Source organism: Euprymna scolopes, chromosome 15 (assembly GCF_053919585.1).
Source record: "Euprymna scolopes isolate OS-2025 chromosome 15, ASM5391958v1, whole genome shotgun sequence".
NCBI classification, from domain to species: domain Eukaryota; kingdom Metazoa; phylum Mollusca; class Cephalopoda; order Sepiida; family Sepiolidae; genus Euprymna; species Euprymna scolopes.
Genome location: NC_136496.1, coordinates 116,340,462 through 116,361,215, shown reverse-complemented (window position 1 = coordinate 116,361,215; position 20,754 = coordinate 116,340,462). Strand labels below are relative to the sequence as shown.

Sequence of the window (20,754 nt, the reverse complement as noted above, 5' to 3'; positions counted from 1 at the left end):
TTTCATGACATCGGTATCATTTTGGAACCCGATTCTTCGGATGACAAATATAAAAAAATTGGCCCAAAACATTATTCCTTCACCCTCAACTGGGCACTTTTTTACAGGGAGTGGTCGCTTTTTCCACCGATATTTTCGGAAGTCATCGCCTATTTTCGACTGCTTTGCCTTGTTTTAAACTTACGTTACTTCTGGTTTGGCGATGGGCGCAACAGTAAAAACGTCAGGTTTCCCCATCCCCTCGTTCTTTGCCCTCTTTCGCGGTAGGGGATTGAGCCTGCCTGCCTACTACCACGTTTTTTTGTTTTGCTCAACATACACCTCCAAACACTCGGGCAATGCCGGGCACCCTGGCTACTGTTATATAATATGTAGTAAAACACGTAATTTCATACGATTCTGCATGGCACGGCTTTTAAATGAATTGCTTCTGTTATTAGCATTGGTTTCCCCTTCTTATAATGAAGTACCTACAGACCACGTGTACATTATCAACGCCTATATGTAAAAATATTTCTATGGAATCGATAGGATTCGAACCTGGCTCAAGTAATACTGAGATCTGTATTCATTTCATGACCGCAACCTCCATAATAGATTGTCAAATTTATCGATATAAGTGTATCTTCTATTATTAGATGCACCAGTGAAAATCCGATATGAGAAGAGATTAAAGTGGCCATTTCATACCTGAAAAGATATAGAAAGAATTGAACTTCATATTAATGTAAAACACATTTAAAAATTAAACTTCTAACCACCTTAAAAGAACCTCAGTAAATAAACAAAAAAAAAAAAAAAATGAAGAAATAAAGATTAGTTATAAATACAAATATAAACAAATAAGGTTAAATATTATTAAAATATACATAAAAATAATATTGAGTACAAAAACAAGCCCTACATTACTAAGTTATACACCCGAAACGAATAAACTAACTTCCAGTTTATGGCGAATGTGCCCAGTTTACAATAGACCCATCATGCATATTTGAAAATCGAACACACGCTTGATGAAGGGAGGGTTTTCCCGAAATATTGCAACATAGATATGCATCCTAACTACCTGACGCAAGTAAGAACATATTAGATATAAAATATTATATAAAAATACATATGTAACAGATGTACACGAATGTATTGAAAGAATAAATGTAGAAACTGCATAGTTTGCTCCAATATTATCTCTAAAGTTTATTCAACTTGTGTCTATCCGTTATATTTATGGATAGTATAGCCTCCCATGAATCCGAATTTCTTTTATATATTTTTTTCTGTAAGTATTTAAAATTTGGATAGTAGGATCTAAAGCTGCGCTAATGATGAGTGCATTGTTGTGAACTATGGTGCAGGCAAGTCACAAGTTTGGGAAGGGGTGATATTGAGACGTATAGCAAATACATTACATCTAGTTTTAGATGACGGAAATATAATTCAAAGAAATATTAAAAACCTTCTTTCACAGCTAGTTGTAATAGGCGTAGAATAACATCCATCGGGTAAGGCACATGTGGTTGAGAGCGTAACCTTAATAGAGGCTCACAGTGACTAAAATGGAGAAAGCATCAACTTTAACTAGCATAAAAAAAACTAAATATTTATTAGTTTTCACTATTCAACATAGAATAATTGGTTCGGATGTGAACGCGTGTCTTCATACGTTCACTGCACAGCCGTGGACATCTGTTCGTTGTCTTCGTCAGAATTAAGTGCTTCGTGTCACTCATGTAGTTTCGGCCAGTGCTACAACAGGAAGCTTCTCCATCCAAACGAAAACACTTCATTTTAAAACCAAAACAATGTTTCTAAGGAGAATAAAAAGTGGGCGTTGTGTTTGCTTTCAACAACCCCGTACCTATCATGCCCCTTATTTTATCGATTTGTCCTCACATTCTACGAACGAGAAAAGAATTAGGTATCGTTGACTAATTTTTGACTTCCAAGTTGTATTTTTAGCTACTTGCATCAAATAGCTTCATGTCTTCTCTGGAGCGTTTTCTATTAAATAAATATTGTGAAGCTGCAGTTATATTTAATTTTTCTATCGAATGATAATCGCCTTTAGCGGAAAGCAAATGAAGTCTATTTAAATTCTTGCCTGTACTCAGAGCCCGTCTGAAGCTACCAACCGTCTTTCCCGATTTTGCCTGAATATATATATATATATATATATATATATATATATATATATATATATATATATATATATATATATATATATATGTATGTTAGGGGACTATTCCAATATATATATATTAAGGAATCGGTTTTGGCATCGGAAAACAGGCTCAATTTTTTCCAATTCCGATACCGATTCCGATACCCCAAAAAGCTCCGATTTTTTCGATTCCCGATTAATCGTCCCGACACGTTTAACATTTCCAATACTTTAATTGTCATAGAAATCAGTACAATTGCTCATTTTTTAATCAAGTCGATTGATTGCCTGCTCTAGTCAGAAACCCACCACTATTCACCAGAAGGAAGCTTTACATACCTCGCCACACAGACTTGGTTCATAATACATTGTAGTCAACATTGCACTGTAGAGAACCTACTGTTCATTTCATGAAATTATCTTTATACAATGGCTTGAATTAAAGTTTAAAATGAAAAAGTTAAGTATCATGATTCAATTGTATTTTCAACAGCGACATTAATTTTGAACGCACCCTTGTCTTATAAAAGAACCTACTGTTGATTTTATATGCCAGTCTCTTCTGCTTGTGCAGTGACAAAACTTCTTAAATATTGATGTTAGACTGTTTTGTTTTTGACTAAATCGGACTATTTCTTCTTTAATAGGATTCTTTCGATTGTTATTTTTTTTATACTTATCGGACGCATTACAATACAAAACGATTTTACTAGATGTGTCTAGAAGTGTTTTTACATAGGTTTTATATCGAAATGCTTCCGATAAGTATCGAAAATCAATAATCAAAAAATCCGACTAAAAAGGGAGTCAGATATTGACTAAAAACACTTTTATACAGCCTAACATCACAAGTACATTTTGAATTTTATCACCGCACAAGCAGAAAGGTCCAGCCTATAAAATCAACTGTTAATTCTTTTATAAGACAAGAGCGTGTTCAAAACGAGTGATTTTAAAAACACAATTTGATCATGATACTTGACTTTTGTAGGTTTAACTTTAATTCAAATGATTATGTAAAAATAAGTTCGTAAAATCAACGGTTGGTTCTTTCATAAGACAGGGGCGAATTCGAAATGAATGTTTCTGCTTAGAACACAATTGCACTATGATACTTGACTTTTGCATTTTAAAATTCAAATCAAGCCATTATTTTACAGATAATTTAATAAAATAAACAGAAGGTTGTGTACAGTGCTATGTAGACACCAATGTATTGTGAAGAATACGAAGAAGAATAAAAAAATATGAAAAAGAAGAATGTGAAGAAGAAATAAACAAAGACTACAAAGAAGAATATGAAGAAGAAGAAAAGAATAATGAGAAAAAAAGAATAAGAGGAAAAGAATATGAAGAAGAAGAAAAAAAGAATATGAAGAAGAAGAAAAGAATATGAAGAAGAAGAAGAGAATATGAATACGAAAAAGAAGATAACGGAGAATACATAGAAGAATATGACGAAGAAGAAGAAAAAGATAAAGAATATAAAGAAGAAAAGAATGTGAAGAAGAATACGAAAAAGGAAATAACGAAGAATACATAAAAGAATACGAAAAAGACGGAGAAGAAAAATAAAAAAAGAAAAATACAGAGAATAATAATAATAATAATAATAATAATAATAATAATAATAATGATAATAATGATAATAATAATATTAACAAGAATAATAATATAAATGATAATAATAATAAAAATGATAATAATAATAAAAATGATAATAATAATAATAATAATAATAATAATAATGATAATGATAATGATGATGATGATGATATTAAGAAGAAGAAGAAGAAGAAGAAGAAGAAGAAGAAGAAGTAACTTCCGAGATGTGTTCTTAAAGATTTTGTTTATGGAACAGTAAGTCTATCAACTGAATTAAAGAATTGATCGATTTTTTCTTCGTTTTCAAATATTTGAAGCTTTGATTAGTCTTCGAAGAAGTCGAAGAGAAACATCCATTTGCGATACTTTCCAGACGGGATCCAATTAGAGAAACTATGTTTTCTTAATTTCCGTTAATAGACGACGACGACGACGACGACGACGACAACAACAACAATAACAACAACAACAGAAACAAAAAAAAACAGCAACAACAAATTTGTAATTGTGCTAAGCAGTTGCTATGGTTCCTAAGTGCTTTTCGGAATCCGCGTGATCGCTGGGAATTCCAAGAATTGAAATTAATCAGGCAAAAATATCATTTAAATAAAAGGAGAAGACTTTTAATATGCAGATATCGCCATAGTTCGGAATTAAAAGATAAAAAAAAAACAAGAAGACTTTTAAGAGCTAAACGGAAGTGAAAACCGATATATTGATATAAGTAAATTGACAATTGAATTTTACAAAACACACACGCACGCACACACACACACACACACACACACACACACACACACACACACACACACACACACATATATATATAAGTACATATGCTTAATAAAGTATGTTGAGAAACACTTAGCAAGAGTTAAACAAACATTTATTTTTTTCGGAAAGGAAACCCACACACAATAATATATATATATATATATATATATATATATATATATATATATATATATATATATATATATATATATATATAAAATAAAAAAAATATATAAAATAAAATATATATATACCTGGATATATATATAATATATGTATATATATATATGCATGGATACATATAATATATATATATATATATACATATATATATATATATATATATATATATATATATATATATATATATATATATATATATATATATATATGCATGGATATGCCATTGTGGTTTCAGAGCACGCAACAAAGCAGGGTTATCTGTTCATTCGAGAAGGCATCTTTGACCTACGAGCATATGAAAGTTCACCATCTGCGGAGGAGTGTGCCGGACGTCAACAGAATTGCAATTACGCATGTGGTGTCACAGAGCTTGGGAGCTGCTGAAGATTGCATACTGAACCCTCATTCATCGGCTTGTATTGTTGTAACCCAGCATCCGTTTTACGAATTCCGGTTGCGCATGCGTACATAAAAATAATCAACGCGACAATAAAATGTATTGTTTTACTGTGTACGTTTTCAGCGTCTTAATTGTTTTTTTTTTCGCGTTGAAATTATCCAAATAAACAATTGTTAATACTTTCTGCATTTTTTTTACATCGTTCATTTCCGAATTACGTTTAAGTTATTTTAACGCAATTTTCTTACAAATAAATCTACTTTAACCCGTTGATAACCATAAGAGCATTTTATAACGGCGATTTAACACACGCCTTCATTTTTTAAAAAAATTTATCCTCCATTTTTTAATACACCTTTCTTAAAAAACATTCATACATTTTCTTCTACACTGCCAATATAAATAAATAACCCCGGAAATACGTTTTTTTTTAATTTGCGTTACAAATAAATAATCAACGCGACAATAAAACTTGTTGTGTACGTTTTCAGCATCCCAATTGTTTTTTTTTTCGCGTTTAAATGAAAAGATATATCAAAATTTGAATTTAACTTTAAGTATTATGGTATCTGTTCAGTGCACATTTACCTATAAGTATGGCAAACTACTTATAATTCAATGGCTGTAAGGTTTTTTTTCAAAAATAAACAATTATAAACAGAACGGCTCATAGAAATCTATCTATCTTCTTTTTTCATTTTAATACACTTTCATAGAAATGTTTCTGTTATGTCACAAAAAACTATTTTCTTTACGCCACAAGTGTCACACTCATACATTAATTCCATAGCTAATACAACATACTAATATATATATATATATATATATATATATATATATATATATATATATATATATATATATATATATATATATATACACTAGATTAGAAGAGGCTCCTGTTTTTCTTAATTTTCCCCTTTTACCTTTTCTTATTATTCTGGTGATATAATCAGGTTATATATAGCATTTATACCTCATCTTACGTTATACACACACGCGCGAGCACACACACACACACACACACACACACACACACACACACACACACACACACACACACACACACATATAAAGGATGTTTTTAATGGCGGCGACTTTTAAATTAAAATGTGTGAGAAAAATATTTTTATCATACAAATATGTGGTTTACTCCCAGGATTAATTTTTAGCATTTATAATTTAAACACAGTTTTAGGTTAGTTTTAGGCTCCCGAGGCTCGTGCGTATATGACGCAATGTAAAGGTCGCAAATTCTAAGCATTAAATTATGTTGTTTTTCCGCAATAACGCGTCGAATGTCATGTTCCAAGTGGTCTATTGTGTCGGGTTTATCACTGTAGACATGGGACTTTAACATATCTTAAAGATCTAATGGGGTTACATCTCACGAACGATGTGTCCATTTGACAGGTGAATTTCATGAAATTATTTCTTCATCAAATGTTTCTCTTAATAAATTAATCGTATCATTTGCAATGTGGAAACGCTGTTCGAGTGTCAGTCTCTTCATAATGAATTGCCAAACCAAGCTGAACTAAAAATATCCTATTTGTTGACAAATCTTCAATTAAAGAAAATAGAGTTGTCAATTTAAAGTTTACCGCCTCTAGACAACATGATAGTGGCCTCTGTGGACAAAGAGACGAAACGATGACAGTACACTGGGAATTATGCAAACAACTGCATCTCGAACACACGGACAAGTGATACGAACATAAGCCAGCAACAGTACTTGAAAACGAGAATCACAAAATCCTATAGGCCATAGATATACAAACTGATAAACTCATCCAAGCAAGAAGACCGGATGTCGTAATAATTAACAAGACAGAAAATTTCTATAAAATCATCGACTTTGCGGTTCCAGCCAACCGTAGGGTGAATATCACAGAAAAGGAGAAACGGAGCAAATACACAGAGTTAGCCAGAGAGCTGAAATGGATATAGAAGATAAAGAAAATCAAAATAATGCCTATAATAGTAGGAGCACTAGGAACAATCCCGAAAAACTTAAAAAAAAAAGAAGAACGGGAGAAATTAGAATCAAAGGAATAACTGGAAAAAATACAACGAACAACAATAATGAAAACAGCTGAAATATTAAAGAAAACCCTTGAATGTGGAGACTAACACACATGAGCAACAAGCGCAGACCAGACAAACTGCTGCAGAGGCAAAGCATGAAACGTTATATCTAACCAATAACATTGAAACTGCGTATCTATAAGTTCTCTAAACCCAACCCCATTACCACATCACTGCCCCACCCCCTAAAAAAGACCAAACAACCAAGTAGTCAAGAAGGAAAGAAAGACTGAGGAGAGAGCACCGACTAGATCACCATTGGATAAGTACAAAGAACTGGGACCTTGGGGAGGCTTAATTCCACTGAAATTCCAGTGAAGACCGATAGCCGCTGCCAACGAATGGCAAGCAGCTGTTGCGATATTGAAAATTTATTTGCAAATACTATCGAAAGATGTGGAGAGTACTAGAAAATCTGGGGAGACTTGTTGTCACTCAGCTCCCAGGGAACATCACAGGCCGGTTTCAAGGAGAGATCTTTGATGACCTGTGTGAAAGCTCTTTGTGAGCTACTACTACTACTACTACTACTACTACTACTACTACTACTACTACTACTAATAATAATAATACTAATAATAATAATAATAATAATACGTCCGTGTTACTCATCATATATTTAAAATATATTCTTAAATACATAATGATCCGTTCATTAGTTTAAGTGATTAGGCATCTTTTATATATTTTTTTAGAAATGAGGTACGAGTTTCGGTGGGTGCACCCCATAAATTGAGTTAAAAAAAAAATGGTGATATGTTCGTATTGCGGAGAATATATATTCCAACATTCATAATTTGTTTTTAGTTTAAAGGATAACCCTGCACACAGACACACACACGTAGACAAATACACACAAACACACATACACACACATACACACACACACACACACACACATGCACACACTTTATTATATTACGAATGTCGTCGTCTCTGATCAAAAATATACAAGTCTTTCCGACAAGGATCAACTCAGACAACCCGATAAAGAATCAAAACAACTTACCTAACCCGATAAAGAATCAAAACAACTTACCTAACCCGATAAAACATAAAAAAATCCCACTAAACCCAATAGAATAGAGAATCAAGACTTAGTATATGTTCTGTCTTCAGTAAAAAAAAACAAAACCTCCTAAGTTGGAGCAATTTTGGCGTTTTGCTCTTCTTCCAGTGTGTCTCTTGTTTAACAGCTCGATTTATTAAACATTTAAAACACATACATTGAGCCTGACTTTGTCCTTGTCGGCCGGAAAAGTATATATAAGTATAATATTTATAACTGGTCTCCGGAACGGACAATAGAAAGGTAATAAAGTAAGATATGAAGTCAATTTGTACACACACGTCATGTGGGGCACTTTGGAATGATGAAACAACCCAGAAATGACTCATCGACATTTCCTAGTAATTTAAACGATTTAAACGACTGACAATAAATTAGCCCTCCCCCTCCCGAATGGTAATTCCTGGGAAGATTGCGTCGAAGGATCAAACCGAACCATAGCTCATTCAGATAAGAATAAAATTCTGGAGTCAGAATGTGTCAAGGGTTCTTCAGGCTTCTATGAAAAAATACTATAGGTGACTATGATTGAAAAAATTACTATGGGTGACTATGATTGAAAAAATGCTATGGGTGACTATGATTGAAAAAATGCTATGGGTGACTATGATTATCAAAATACTATTGATGACTATGATTGAAAAAATACTACGGGTGACTCTGGCTGAAAATTTTTTTAAGGGTGACTATGATTGCAAAGGATTTCTTTGAGTGACTACAGGGGCCCGATAATATTTTTCGGACATTTTTAAAAAAGTACTTCAAGGTGGTTAGTAGTGCCCAAAACGTTGAGATTGTAAGTACGTAGTGAAAATCCACTACTATTGTAATCATAAGATCCACTACTAGTATAATCATTTTAGTTTGGCTTTGATAATTTTAGATTTTGTGGTTTTTGCAAAAACTTGCGTGACACTATTTTTCGGACATGACAAAAACTCCTATTTCATTAAGAGATATGTTCATGTGTATGTTGATGTATGCAAATTTTTCTGCTTGTACACTTAGCTTTCATCATTAGAATCAATTATCTGGTCTATTCTACTGGCAAAACAATTAAGTTTAATGCAGTAAAATGCAGTCAAAAGAAGTCGTTTGTTTGCCACGGAAGAAGCGGGAAGATGGCCTCAGCATCAGAAGGATAGTCATGGATTTGAAGCTGTCGAAATCAACAGTCGAATACATGCTGAAGACAAAGTCCGAGCGGAAAAAGAAGCGAGGACGGAAAAGATCAATTGGCAAAAGGACTGAAAGGAGAATGAAGAGGACTGTGACACGGCTTTTGACATCTGGAGAAAAAGTTACAGCAAGAAAAGCGAAGGAAAAATGTGAATTGGATGTGAACGTCCGAACAGTACAAAGAACGCTGTATTGGATTGGTTTGAAGTATGCAAAGGCTAAGAAAAAATTACACTAACAAAGAAACACAAAGGAGCAAGACTGAAGAGCGCTAAAAGGTGGTTAACAAAGCATGTTGGCTTTAAGAAGGTTATATTTACTGATTAGAAAAGTTTCAAGTTTGATGGGCACGATGGATGGTGTACTTGGTTGAGAAAGGGTGAACCTGTTGTACTGAACAAATGAAAGATGAGAAAAGGAGGAGTTATGGTTTGGAGTATGATCTTTGCTAATGGAAATATATGGTTGGAGTGGCTGAAAGGACAACAGACAGCGAAAACTACAAACAGTTGTTGGGCGAGAAAGCTCTACCAAGGATAAGAAGAGAGATGGGGAAATGATTTAGTTCTACAGCAAGACAATTGCAGCATCCATGTGTCAAAACTCATGAAAGAATGGATGGCTAAAGTGAATATGACTATTTGGAATGGCTGCAAAAAGCCCAGATCTAAATTTAATGGAAAATTTTTTGGAAATGCTTGCGCAAATTGTCTATGATGGACCTGAAATAACGAAAGAGGTTCAACCATGGGAACGAATACTAGATTCCCCAAAACAACTAATAGATCATTATGAAGAAAGATTGATAAAAGTTATTGAGAAGAAAGGTGATATTACAGACTATTAACAGTTTTTCAACGATGTCCGAAAATTAATGTCGCGTGTGTTTTGTAAAAAAAGATGAAAATTAAATATTTTTCCTTACCTAATCGATTTTCTTCCATTTTTTATTACAGGTATTGTTTTCATATGTTTATGCTATTCTATTGAAGGAATCTCGCCACTCTATGGTACTCGGAAAGTCGAATACTAGTGTCCGAAAAATATTCTCGGGCCCTTGTAAGATTGAAAAATTAGTATGGGTGTCTAACTAAACTAGACTAAAAGTTTGTCTACGGATGACTATGATTGAAAATCTTTTATTAGTGACTATGATTGAAAAAGACTATATTAGGTTGCTATTCTTCTAAACGCTTAAATTATTTTAAGCACCAGAAATCTCAGTATAATTTACTAAAGGTTATTACCTTCGTTATTCTTTCAGTCGTGATTTTTTTGTGTACAGCCTAGCGCCCACATCATATGACAAATCGTCAACCTTGTTTAACATATCGCTCATGATCTAACTTAAAACTGGTTACAGACTTAGTAGCTTTAATCAACCTAAATCTCTACCTGGGAGTTTCACACTTGTGCTGCACCAGCAAGTTGTTGTTAGAAGCAAGAGTTGTTCTAGTAGTCGGTAAAAGGAACAGAATACGAAACCATGCGTTGAAGCAGTTACAGGGGACGTGCTTGCACCACACACCCAGGCACCATTGACAAGTAACAAACAAGCGGTTACAACGGCAACTATTGATTTTATAGATGAAAAAAAGAGAGAAAGAGAAATAGGAAAAAAACACAACCATAGTGAAACAGTGGTTTGTGGTAGCTGTGTAAAGGATACGGGGGGTCACGAAGGGGGAAGGGGATAAAGGGAGTAACTGGGTGCGATTGCAGTGTGGTTGGTGATGGTTTTTAGAAGAAGCTAACGACGGTGTTGGGGTGGCTTCTTCCGAACACGAACCTTACGATAGATGAGAAGATATAAAACGAGACCCTAGATTTTAAAGTGAGAAAAGAGAAAAATCAATGAAAGAGAGAGAGAGAGAGAGAGAGAGAGAGAGAGAGAGAGACAGAGAAAGAGAGAGAGAGAGAGAGAGAGAGAGAGAGAGAGAGAGAGAGAGAGAGAGAGAGAGTAATCAATGGTGTGGTGAATTGTACACACACACTTACTACCTAGCTCTACTAACGTATTTAGCACTGTTGAAGAAAATAATGAAAGCAGATACATGTAATAATAATAATAATAATAATAATAATAATAATAATAATAATAATAATAATAATAATAATAATAATATATGAGTTTGTGTACATTTATATGCATCTAAACTTAACGTGACGCATAGCTCTTCGTAAAAGTATAGAACACTTTCGGTAGTCGATGATACGAATACAAACATTGCAAGGAAGGTGGGCTCATCTACCGTGCTAGAAAACTACTAACACCCGAAAGTATCCTGTACCTCTATAAGGCAACCATTCGCCCATGTATGGATTATTGCTGTCATATTTGGGCTGGTGCATCGGCTTCTAGTCTCTCGCTCCTTGACAAGGTTCAAAAGAGAGTCGCAAATCTGATAAGCCCTGAACTGGCATCTAAGCTTCAGTCTCTGTCCCATCGACGAAACGTTGCATCCCTCTGCCTGTTCTACAAGTATTTTAATGGTGAATGCTCTAACGAACTGCAAGCACTTGTGCCCCCACGACGTGAACACCCTCGACAGACCTGACAGGCAGCAAAATCCCACCCCCACATTGTAGAGATCCCTAGATGTACAAGATCTTTCTACTCCAGTAGTTTCTTTCCCAGAATCGCTAGACTTTGGAATTCTATTCCAGGTCCCTCCTTCCCCAACTCTACTGGCGTGCAGAAGTTCAAGTGCAACGTGAACCGACATCTTGCTGTCCAAATCCCTACGTAGTACCCCAGTAGTTGTTGCCTCTGATAGTAGCCCCCTACACCAAAGTGGCAATGTGCCTTGTTTGGGGTGAAAATGTAAATAAAAAAAAGAAGAAAAAAAAAGAAACATATAAACATTATAATTTCTTTTACTTCTGTGTCGAGCGTAATAGCGTAGCGGCAAAAGTCCGACAGATAAAACGAGTTTTGAACCATTCGTTCCCTCTAGTGAAGCTGAAGAGCCGTGATACGGTGAAACTGCTCTACGCGGATGACTATATATATATATATATATATATATATATATATATATATATATATATATATATATATATATATATATATATATATGAGAGAGGGAGAGAGAGAGTGTGTGTGTGTGTGAGAGAGAGAGAGAGAGAGAGAGAGAGAGAGAGAGAGAGAGAGAGAGAGAGAGAGAGAGGAGCTTGAAGAAGCATGCAGTGTAAAACTGCAGTGTAAAACTGCAGTGTGAAAGGAGCTGTGCTGCTGCTGCCGTTTTTTTTTTGTTCGCGGCGGCGGCGGCGGCGTAGATGAAAGAGCTCAATCGATTTGTTCGTAGAGACGGTAATTTGAGCGGCGAAAGATTAGAAAAAGGAGAAGAAATATAAAGTTGAAACGAGGCAAAATAAAAGAGAACGGAGCAAAAAGAGGCCGCGAAGACTAATACTAAAGGGAGGTAATTTGCAAAAGTGAAAGTGATACTAACACTTTCGTTATTAGTATTGTACAACGCGAACGCTAAGCAAGATCAACAACCTTTCAGACGTGTGAGCGTTTTATTCTCTGCTATATAATAAAGACCAATGTGTAATAATATATATATATATATATATATATATATATTTATATATATATATATATATATATATATATATATATTAGTAATTATTTACTATAATAATTTTTAAATACCTACAGACGCTAATATTTTATCCTTTCGGGAATCATCAGTGCAGGATGTCACGATTAACGCTGGTCGAGAGATCCTAACCCGGCAACGAAGCCATCTTTGGCTCCATTAGTAAGGATCCAAGCCATTTTGCCACCGTTTACCGCGGGAAATATTGTTGAAATTTAAACATTTAGTTTTACATGCTTTTAACGTCAGTCAGAGTGATCTAATCATTATATGATGATCTGCACATGTCAGCTAAAGTGACCGACTTTATTTAAACTGTAAAGTGCTCAACGATAAGAAATAAGTTTCTTAAAGAAGCTGACATAAATATTTACTATAATGATTATTAAACACCTTCCATACCTACAGACATGGGAATCATCAGTGCAGGGTATATATATATATATATATATATATATATATATATATATATATATATATATATATATATATATATATATATATATGTCGAGACGTTGAAATGTTGATCAAGCCATGTAGATTTCTTAAAATGTTTATATAATTTTATTTACTCATAAGCTCTGCATTCGTGTTGAGCACTTTTGAAAAAAAAATGATTTTAGTATGTGTTTACAATATGCTTGCTTTAATTAATCAATTTATATATATATATATATATACATATATATATATATATATATATATATATATATATATATATGTATGTATGTGTGTGTGTGTGTGTCTGTAAATACAGAGCGAAAGAGAGAGAGAGAGAGAGAGAAAGATATAGATATATATATAATATATAATATATATATATATATATATATATATATATATATATATATATATATATATAGAGAGAGAGAGAGAGAGAGAGAGAGAGAGAGACTTTTCAGATTTTGTGTTTATGCGTATGAAAGGTACCTGTACATGACTTTCTTTATAGCGGAATTGAGCTTGCACAGTACGCAATTCACTTTTGAGGAAGTGGCAGTGGCACATTGAATGACGCAATTGGTTTATACAAGACTTCGGTTCTTAGTCAAAGTTACCTTTGTTTAAAAAGGTTTCCTTTACACAGCTCTTAAATGATGACAGCAAAGTTCCGGTTAGCGAGCTCGTTTTCTCCGTTATAGCTATCCTCCTCATGATGAGGTTACTTAAATAAGTTTGCAGATATTTTGTACAGGCATTTAAAATTGTCGGGAAATTAGCAATTTAGTATATTATTGCTATGAGATGTAGATTCTTGAAAATTCAGTATGTTATTGCTATGAGATGACTGACCAATTTCTATGATTTCAGATTCAAATGAACAGGTACAACAGGAATTGGAATACACTATACTAAAGCCTGATTGTCACAGATACTGAATTGCAAAAATGCAACCTGGATGTGAGGACACTTTAGAAGAACAATATGCTATAAAATTCTGTTTTAAACGCGGAAAAAATGCCACAGAAACGTATAGCTTCAGACTGATTTTAGACCATCTTGCATGAATCAAGCATCAGTTTTTGAGTGGCATAAGAGATTTAAGAAAGGCAGGTAGTCTGTGAGGGATGATATGCTGTGTGGGAGAAGTAAGGAAGTCAGAACACCAGAGTTGATTGGCTAAATAAAGAATTTCATGGATAAAGACTGTCGTGCGTCTATAAGTGCATAGTTAAATGTCAGTGTGGGAACTTTACACAATTTTTCGCGAGGAACTGAAGATGCGGAAAATTTGCGCGAAGTTTGTTTCAAGGGTGCTCAAAGAAGATCAGAAAGACATTGTCATAACAGTAGGGGGGTGGTCGAACTGATCAATTCAGATCCTGCAGTTCTTGATGCTATGGTGGCTTGCGATGAAAGCTGGATCTACTGCTATGACCCAGGGACCAATAGTTTCTAGTGGAAGCATGCTGGCTCTCAGAAGCCCTAGAAAGACAAACAGAGCGAATCCACACAGAAAATTTTGATGATCATATTTTTTTACAACACGGACATTATCTACCTGCACTATTCTACAAGGAATATTTTGTTGAGGTATTAAGGGAGTTCAGGAAGAGATTCAGTCGGAAGAGGGCATCAGTCTTCAAATCGGGTCAGTGGCATTTCCTCCAGGCCATTGCATCAGTCCACAACTCCATCCTTGTCACAGACTATTTGATCAAGATGAGCATCAAAACATTCCCCACCCTCCTTATAGCCCAGATATTGTTCCTTGTGAGTTTTTGTTATTCCCTAAGATCAAGGAAAACCTTAGAGGCTGTCGTTATGAGACAATTGAGGAGATGAAATATGCTGTGATAAAGGTCACTGACACGCTCACACAAGAAGGGGCCTTCCAGTGCATTGCAGCTGGAGGAGATTACTTCGAAGGGGACTAGAGTTTCATATGTGTATCATCAATAAAAGTGCCCATACGAAAAAAGTCAGGTAACTTGTTGAAGACACCTCATACCATGATGCTCATCGTTGGAATTACTCGACTAAACAATCACAGGTAACATGAATCGAAACAAATATATTGAGGAAATTTCCAAAGTTGCTGCAAAAAAAGGTGGGCTCTCTTTATCGTGCTAGAAAATAAATCACACCTGGGTGTATCCTAGACCTAAAAAAGCCACCATTCGTTTATGCCTCGAGTATTGTTGTCATATCTGGACTAATGCATATACCTCTAGTGTCTCTCTCTGGACAAGGTTCCCCAAAAGTTTCAAATCAACCAAGCTCCAATTTCTGCCTCATCACCGCACTGTCGCATCCCTGTGCCTGTTTTACTATCAATGGAATATGCTCTGATGAACTCATAGTACTTGTATCCCCTCGGCGGACATAATCCAGACTAACCTGATAAGTAGCAACATTCAACCCTTTAGTTTTGCGCTCTCTAGATGTCAAAAGGTTTTCTACTCTAGTTGTAATATTGTCAAGGGGCTCTGTATAATATGGAGGAGTGTATATTATGTACGTATTTCTAAACTCGTGCATCATCTAATATAAATATATAAAATCATGAATTTTACGACAAAGATACAGTTTAACAACGGGCATGTAACATTTTACAACAGAAAGGAACAAATAATAGTTCTCTGGTGTCTTAACATTGGGCCAATCGGAGAAACATACCTGACCCGTTCCTGATCTTGTTTGCCAAATCCTCGGGAAAAACTGCAAAGAAGATTCTCCCCAATGAATCAACAAATATTGGGTTGTCTTTTCAGCAACTTTATTAACGATGTTTCCCATTAGCAAGCTGAAACACTGATATTAGACTAACGTATTCTGATCACCTCTACTAGGAGCCATCACCGTCCGTCGACCGTCTTTCTCCCTCTCTTGACTCCGACTGCGTCTGCCCTCTCTCTCACACACACACACTCTCTCTCTGTCTCGCCCCCTATCTCTGACTGTTCAAATCATACATGTCTTTTCTAAGCTCTACCTAAAGTCCACGTCACTTTACATTACCTCTACGTACGACTACGTCAGACTGTACAGGTCAACTTATTTTAAATTATTGTTTATGCTCTACATTCTTTACTAGTAAAATATCTTAACATGATGATTTATTTATTATATGCTCTGTAATTACATCGAGCCTAATAAATTAAAGGATTGGTATAAATCAAATATGAAATATAATTGAAGAAACATATTTACACACACACACACACACACACACACACACACACACACACACACACACACACACACACACATTTTTTGTGGTCCGATTGAGACATCACTTCCTGTGTGTACTCTTAGCAAAATGTTGATGACTCTCTTCCTTATATTTGTAGATGAAGAGACATAATGAATTTATCTCTGAAGCACATACTATTAGCTTAGTTGACGTCGAATGTTGAAAACATAAATACTTCATTATGAATATGAAGTAATTTTGTATCTCTCTAAATTGTTATACGGGGGATGTTCCAAAAGTAATCCCTCCTATTTTTTTAATCAGGCCGAATGGATCAGAAGGAATTGCAAATGGAATTGTTATTCTGACTAAAGTTATGGATTATTACATGAATATTTTATCTCTCTGTTGCAGTTATTGACGGTGTGAGGCTCCAAGAAAACAACCCTTGTCATGGACGGGTGTCAGAAGCAGAAATGCGTCATTGAATTCCCCCATTCAGGAAAAATTGACCCGATCAGCAACCATCGGAACCTGCTGAACTTTTACGAAACCGATGCAATTGAAATCAGCACAGTAAGGAGATGGGTTCGTCCATTCCAGAGTGATGACAATGTTGTGAGTTACAAAGCGCGCTCCAAACTTTTACGACTGAAGTGCATTGAGAATGATGGTGACTATGCAGAAAATGTTCTGGAGCACAAATGGTTGATTATTTGAATGGTACCAGATTTTTTAAAATCTCTATCTCTATTATTATATTAAACTCACTTTGTGTGTGTGTATATATGTGTGTATATGTATCTGTGTGTCTATGTGTGCATGTGTGTATGCATGTGTATATGCGATCAAAGGTTCCGAAACGGCTGAGCCTAAACTAATTTATATTCCTTAAATATGTTCAGTAATGAAATTCATCCGGTAAGTATCGAAAATCGAAAATATCTGATCCTAAAAATAGTATTTTTTCTTATAAATAAAAAAGAATCTTTACAGGGGAATATTTTACGTTAAACCGGCCAAGGGAAATAATTCTTAGCAAATCATTTCTCCTTAAAAGAATAGAACTATTGTCATCTGGAGAAATAGCTCAGTGGTAGAGTATTCGACTACAGATCATGTGGTTCCCTGTTCAAGCCCGGATATACCTCACCATTTTTTCTTATTAACGAGTTCAATTTACGATAAAGAAAAGGTACGATTTAAAATCGCCGTAAATCATTTCTTCGTTTGAATATTTTAAAAGTAAACATTAATCAGAAGTGACTTTTCCAGGGCATTCATCATCGAACCCAAATATCAGCTGATGTGATATTGTAAACAAACACAACCGGAATTTGATGAACGACATTATCATTACTATTGTTTTTACTTTATTTGTGAATTAGTTCGCCGGGCAAATTATTCCTCGTAATATAACATATTCAATAGAGGATTGATTCTAAAATAATACGTACGCAATCTGCATAAATCAAAATATCATGTTGAAGTTGTAAAATAATGAGTCCTGATAACTCTGCTTCTTTAAAGGAATTGCAGTCGAAACGTGTATGCACATATGTAGCCAATAATGTTTGTATAAATAAGCATACTATAATCACGCAGGACTTGCAATGAAGCACTATTTGATAAACACTGATTTTTAAGTGGATTTATATATTTTTTTTACATGCGAATCACCACTTTTAAGGCCCAGAGGTCACTCGAGGATGAAGGTTACAGAGTGTACAGTGGTCAAAAGGACAATATCAAAGTAATCGTTAGAAGTGTAAATTTGATAAATTAGATTAATTAAGGGGACCGGCTCATCAAGAATTTGTTTACATTGGACTTGAAGACAACCATATTGTAGTCAGCTGGAAAGCAGGTAAACAGAAGAGAGTGCTACAGAGGTACAGTTCTTATAAAGAAGCTTTGTTCATGGAATCTACGTTTAGGTTGCAGTGGCGTATCTAGGGTATGGCAGGCATGGCCCGTGCCATGGGCGCCACTCTGACATGGGCGCAAAAATTGCTTGACAAAAATTAAAATTAGTAGTTAGGTATATCTAAGGTATAAATTATTAAGAAGGGGCGCACATTCAAACTTTGCCATGGACGCCATTTTACATAAGTACGCCATTGGGTTTAGGCACAGATAAACAATGGGGGAAATTATTTATAATGGTTTCAATAAAACAAGTGTTTCTCGTGAATATGTGGCGAGGGGGGGGAACCATAGATTGGAGCTCAGACGAGCACTTGCTATGAAAATAACGACAAAACAGAGACAGGCTCGCAACGTCTCTTCTTTGAGAAAGAGGTTGCAGGAAAGAGAAAAAGGGCATCTCCCACTAGACTACGAAGTCTATTCTGAACTCTGTCAAGGCAGAATAAGGTAGGAAAATACAGCGATGCATTCATATATGTCTACAGACAGACTGTTCTGTCACATCATAGCTCTTTAGTACGACTATAAAAGCAGGCACCTCAAGACAGGATTGAAACTCAACTGCCAAGATGACCGTCAAGTTTATATATATATATATATATATATATATATATATATAATGTGTGTGTGTGTGTGTAAAATATTTTCCATTATTTTTAACGATATTCTTGAGTTTGTTACCTTTTGAAAAAGAGATGTATTTTTGAAATAGTAAAGATTCTACCACTCTGGTCATCTCAAACGGGAGGTATGTATTGACTAATTTGTATTTGTGATCATTTTTGGAAAATAAATGGATTTACGATGAAAAAAAAAACGCTAAAAACAAACAAACAAGACCTTTCGTTTGTCCATCTTTGTTCCTACGTCACACCAAATCAACTATCGGTTCCCTGCATTGCTATAGCTTTGTTATACTCTTCCATATATATAATCACCTTTTTCTTTACCATATTCCCTCTGCTTAACTTATTTTGTTTTCAAGTAAGATCTTTGACTTACTTGTTGTTTCATCAAATACTTCTGCATGCAAAATCCGATCCTGCATTTTGCTAATTCCTACCCTCTGATGAGAAGGAGAGTATTTCTTCGAAACTCCGCGGATTAAGGACTATCCATTTATCTAGTGTTTCCTTTTCAGATTAAATATGTTTATAACTCATTTCAAAGTGTTTTTTAACATATTTTATTAACTGTTTGCTCATATATATATATATATATATATATATATATATATATATATATATATATATATATATATATAAATTAAATAATATATATGCGGCTCCCCATGTGAGGACACCAAATTGGTTAAATGGAAAATTATTCCTAATTCGCATTTAGGTGAAAATGCACTTTCGTCAATAATTGAATTCATTCAAGACGTATCGCAAAAACCAAAACAAATAACATATAAGTAAATCACAATATATGCGAACAGTCAGCGAGGTGGACGAGGGCTAAGGGTTTAGGCTTCTTACCCCGATTTGGAATCTCGCTAGATTCAGCCACTCTGATGAGTCGTAGACGACGAAACACATGTCAGTGGATAATTATGTTTAAAAAATAATATATATGCCGCTCCCCATGTGGGGGTACCAAATTGGTTAAAGGGAAAATTATTCCCAACTCGCATTTAGGTAAAAATGCACTTTCGTAAATAATTGAGTTCATTCAAGACGTATCGCAAAAACAAAAACAAATAACATATACGTATATATATATAATGTGTGTGTGTGTGTGTGTGTGTGCGTGTGTGTTATAATGTATGAAGTCAGACTTTGTCTTCATTTTAATATATACCCGTATTCATAATCCAGAAGTGTGAATGGATTTATTACTTTTATTTCTTCATCTAATGTCTAATCACACGTTGTGAACCTATCGCCACCCTGGTGTTTGGTTGACCCGCATGGAAGTGGGTTGTAGGATGTAGAGGGCACCGTAGTTATCGAACTGCCTCTACAAGGCATCCTTGGCTCCTGTAGTGTTTCTCTTGTTGAACGATCTCATTCCGAAAAACATCTTAGTGGACTTAAATATAATCGATTTCTACTAGCCTAGAGAGCAGTGACTGACTAACGGAGATCGAACGAAGAATTTTGGGCAAGAAAGAGAGAAAAA

General features: G+C 34.7%; 1 protein-coding gene across 2 annotated transcripts in view; it reads right to left on the bottom strand.

The window, feature by feature from the left end:
- The window catches only part of LOC145294079 (uncharacterized), a 63,648-nt gene that overhangs the window by 32,031 nt on the left and 10,863 nt on the right, over positions 1 to 20,754 (bottom strand). The window contains exon 2 of one of the 2 annotated variants that reach the window (XM_080141134.1): positions 541 to 690. The exons of the other annotated variant lie outside the window; for it this stretch is intronic. Coding sequence (XP_079997260.1) covers positions 546 to 690 — 145 coding nt within the window. The 3' untranslated portion in view covers positions 541 to 545. The remainder of the gene's footprint in view (positions 1 to 540; positions 691 to 20,754) is intronic. 2 annotated transcript variants of the gene reach the window in all.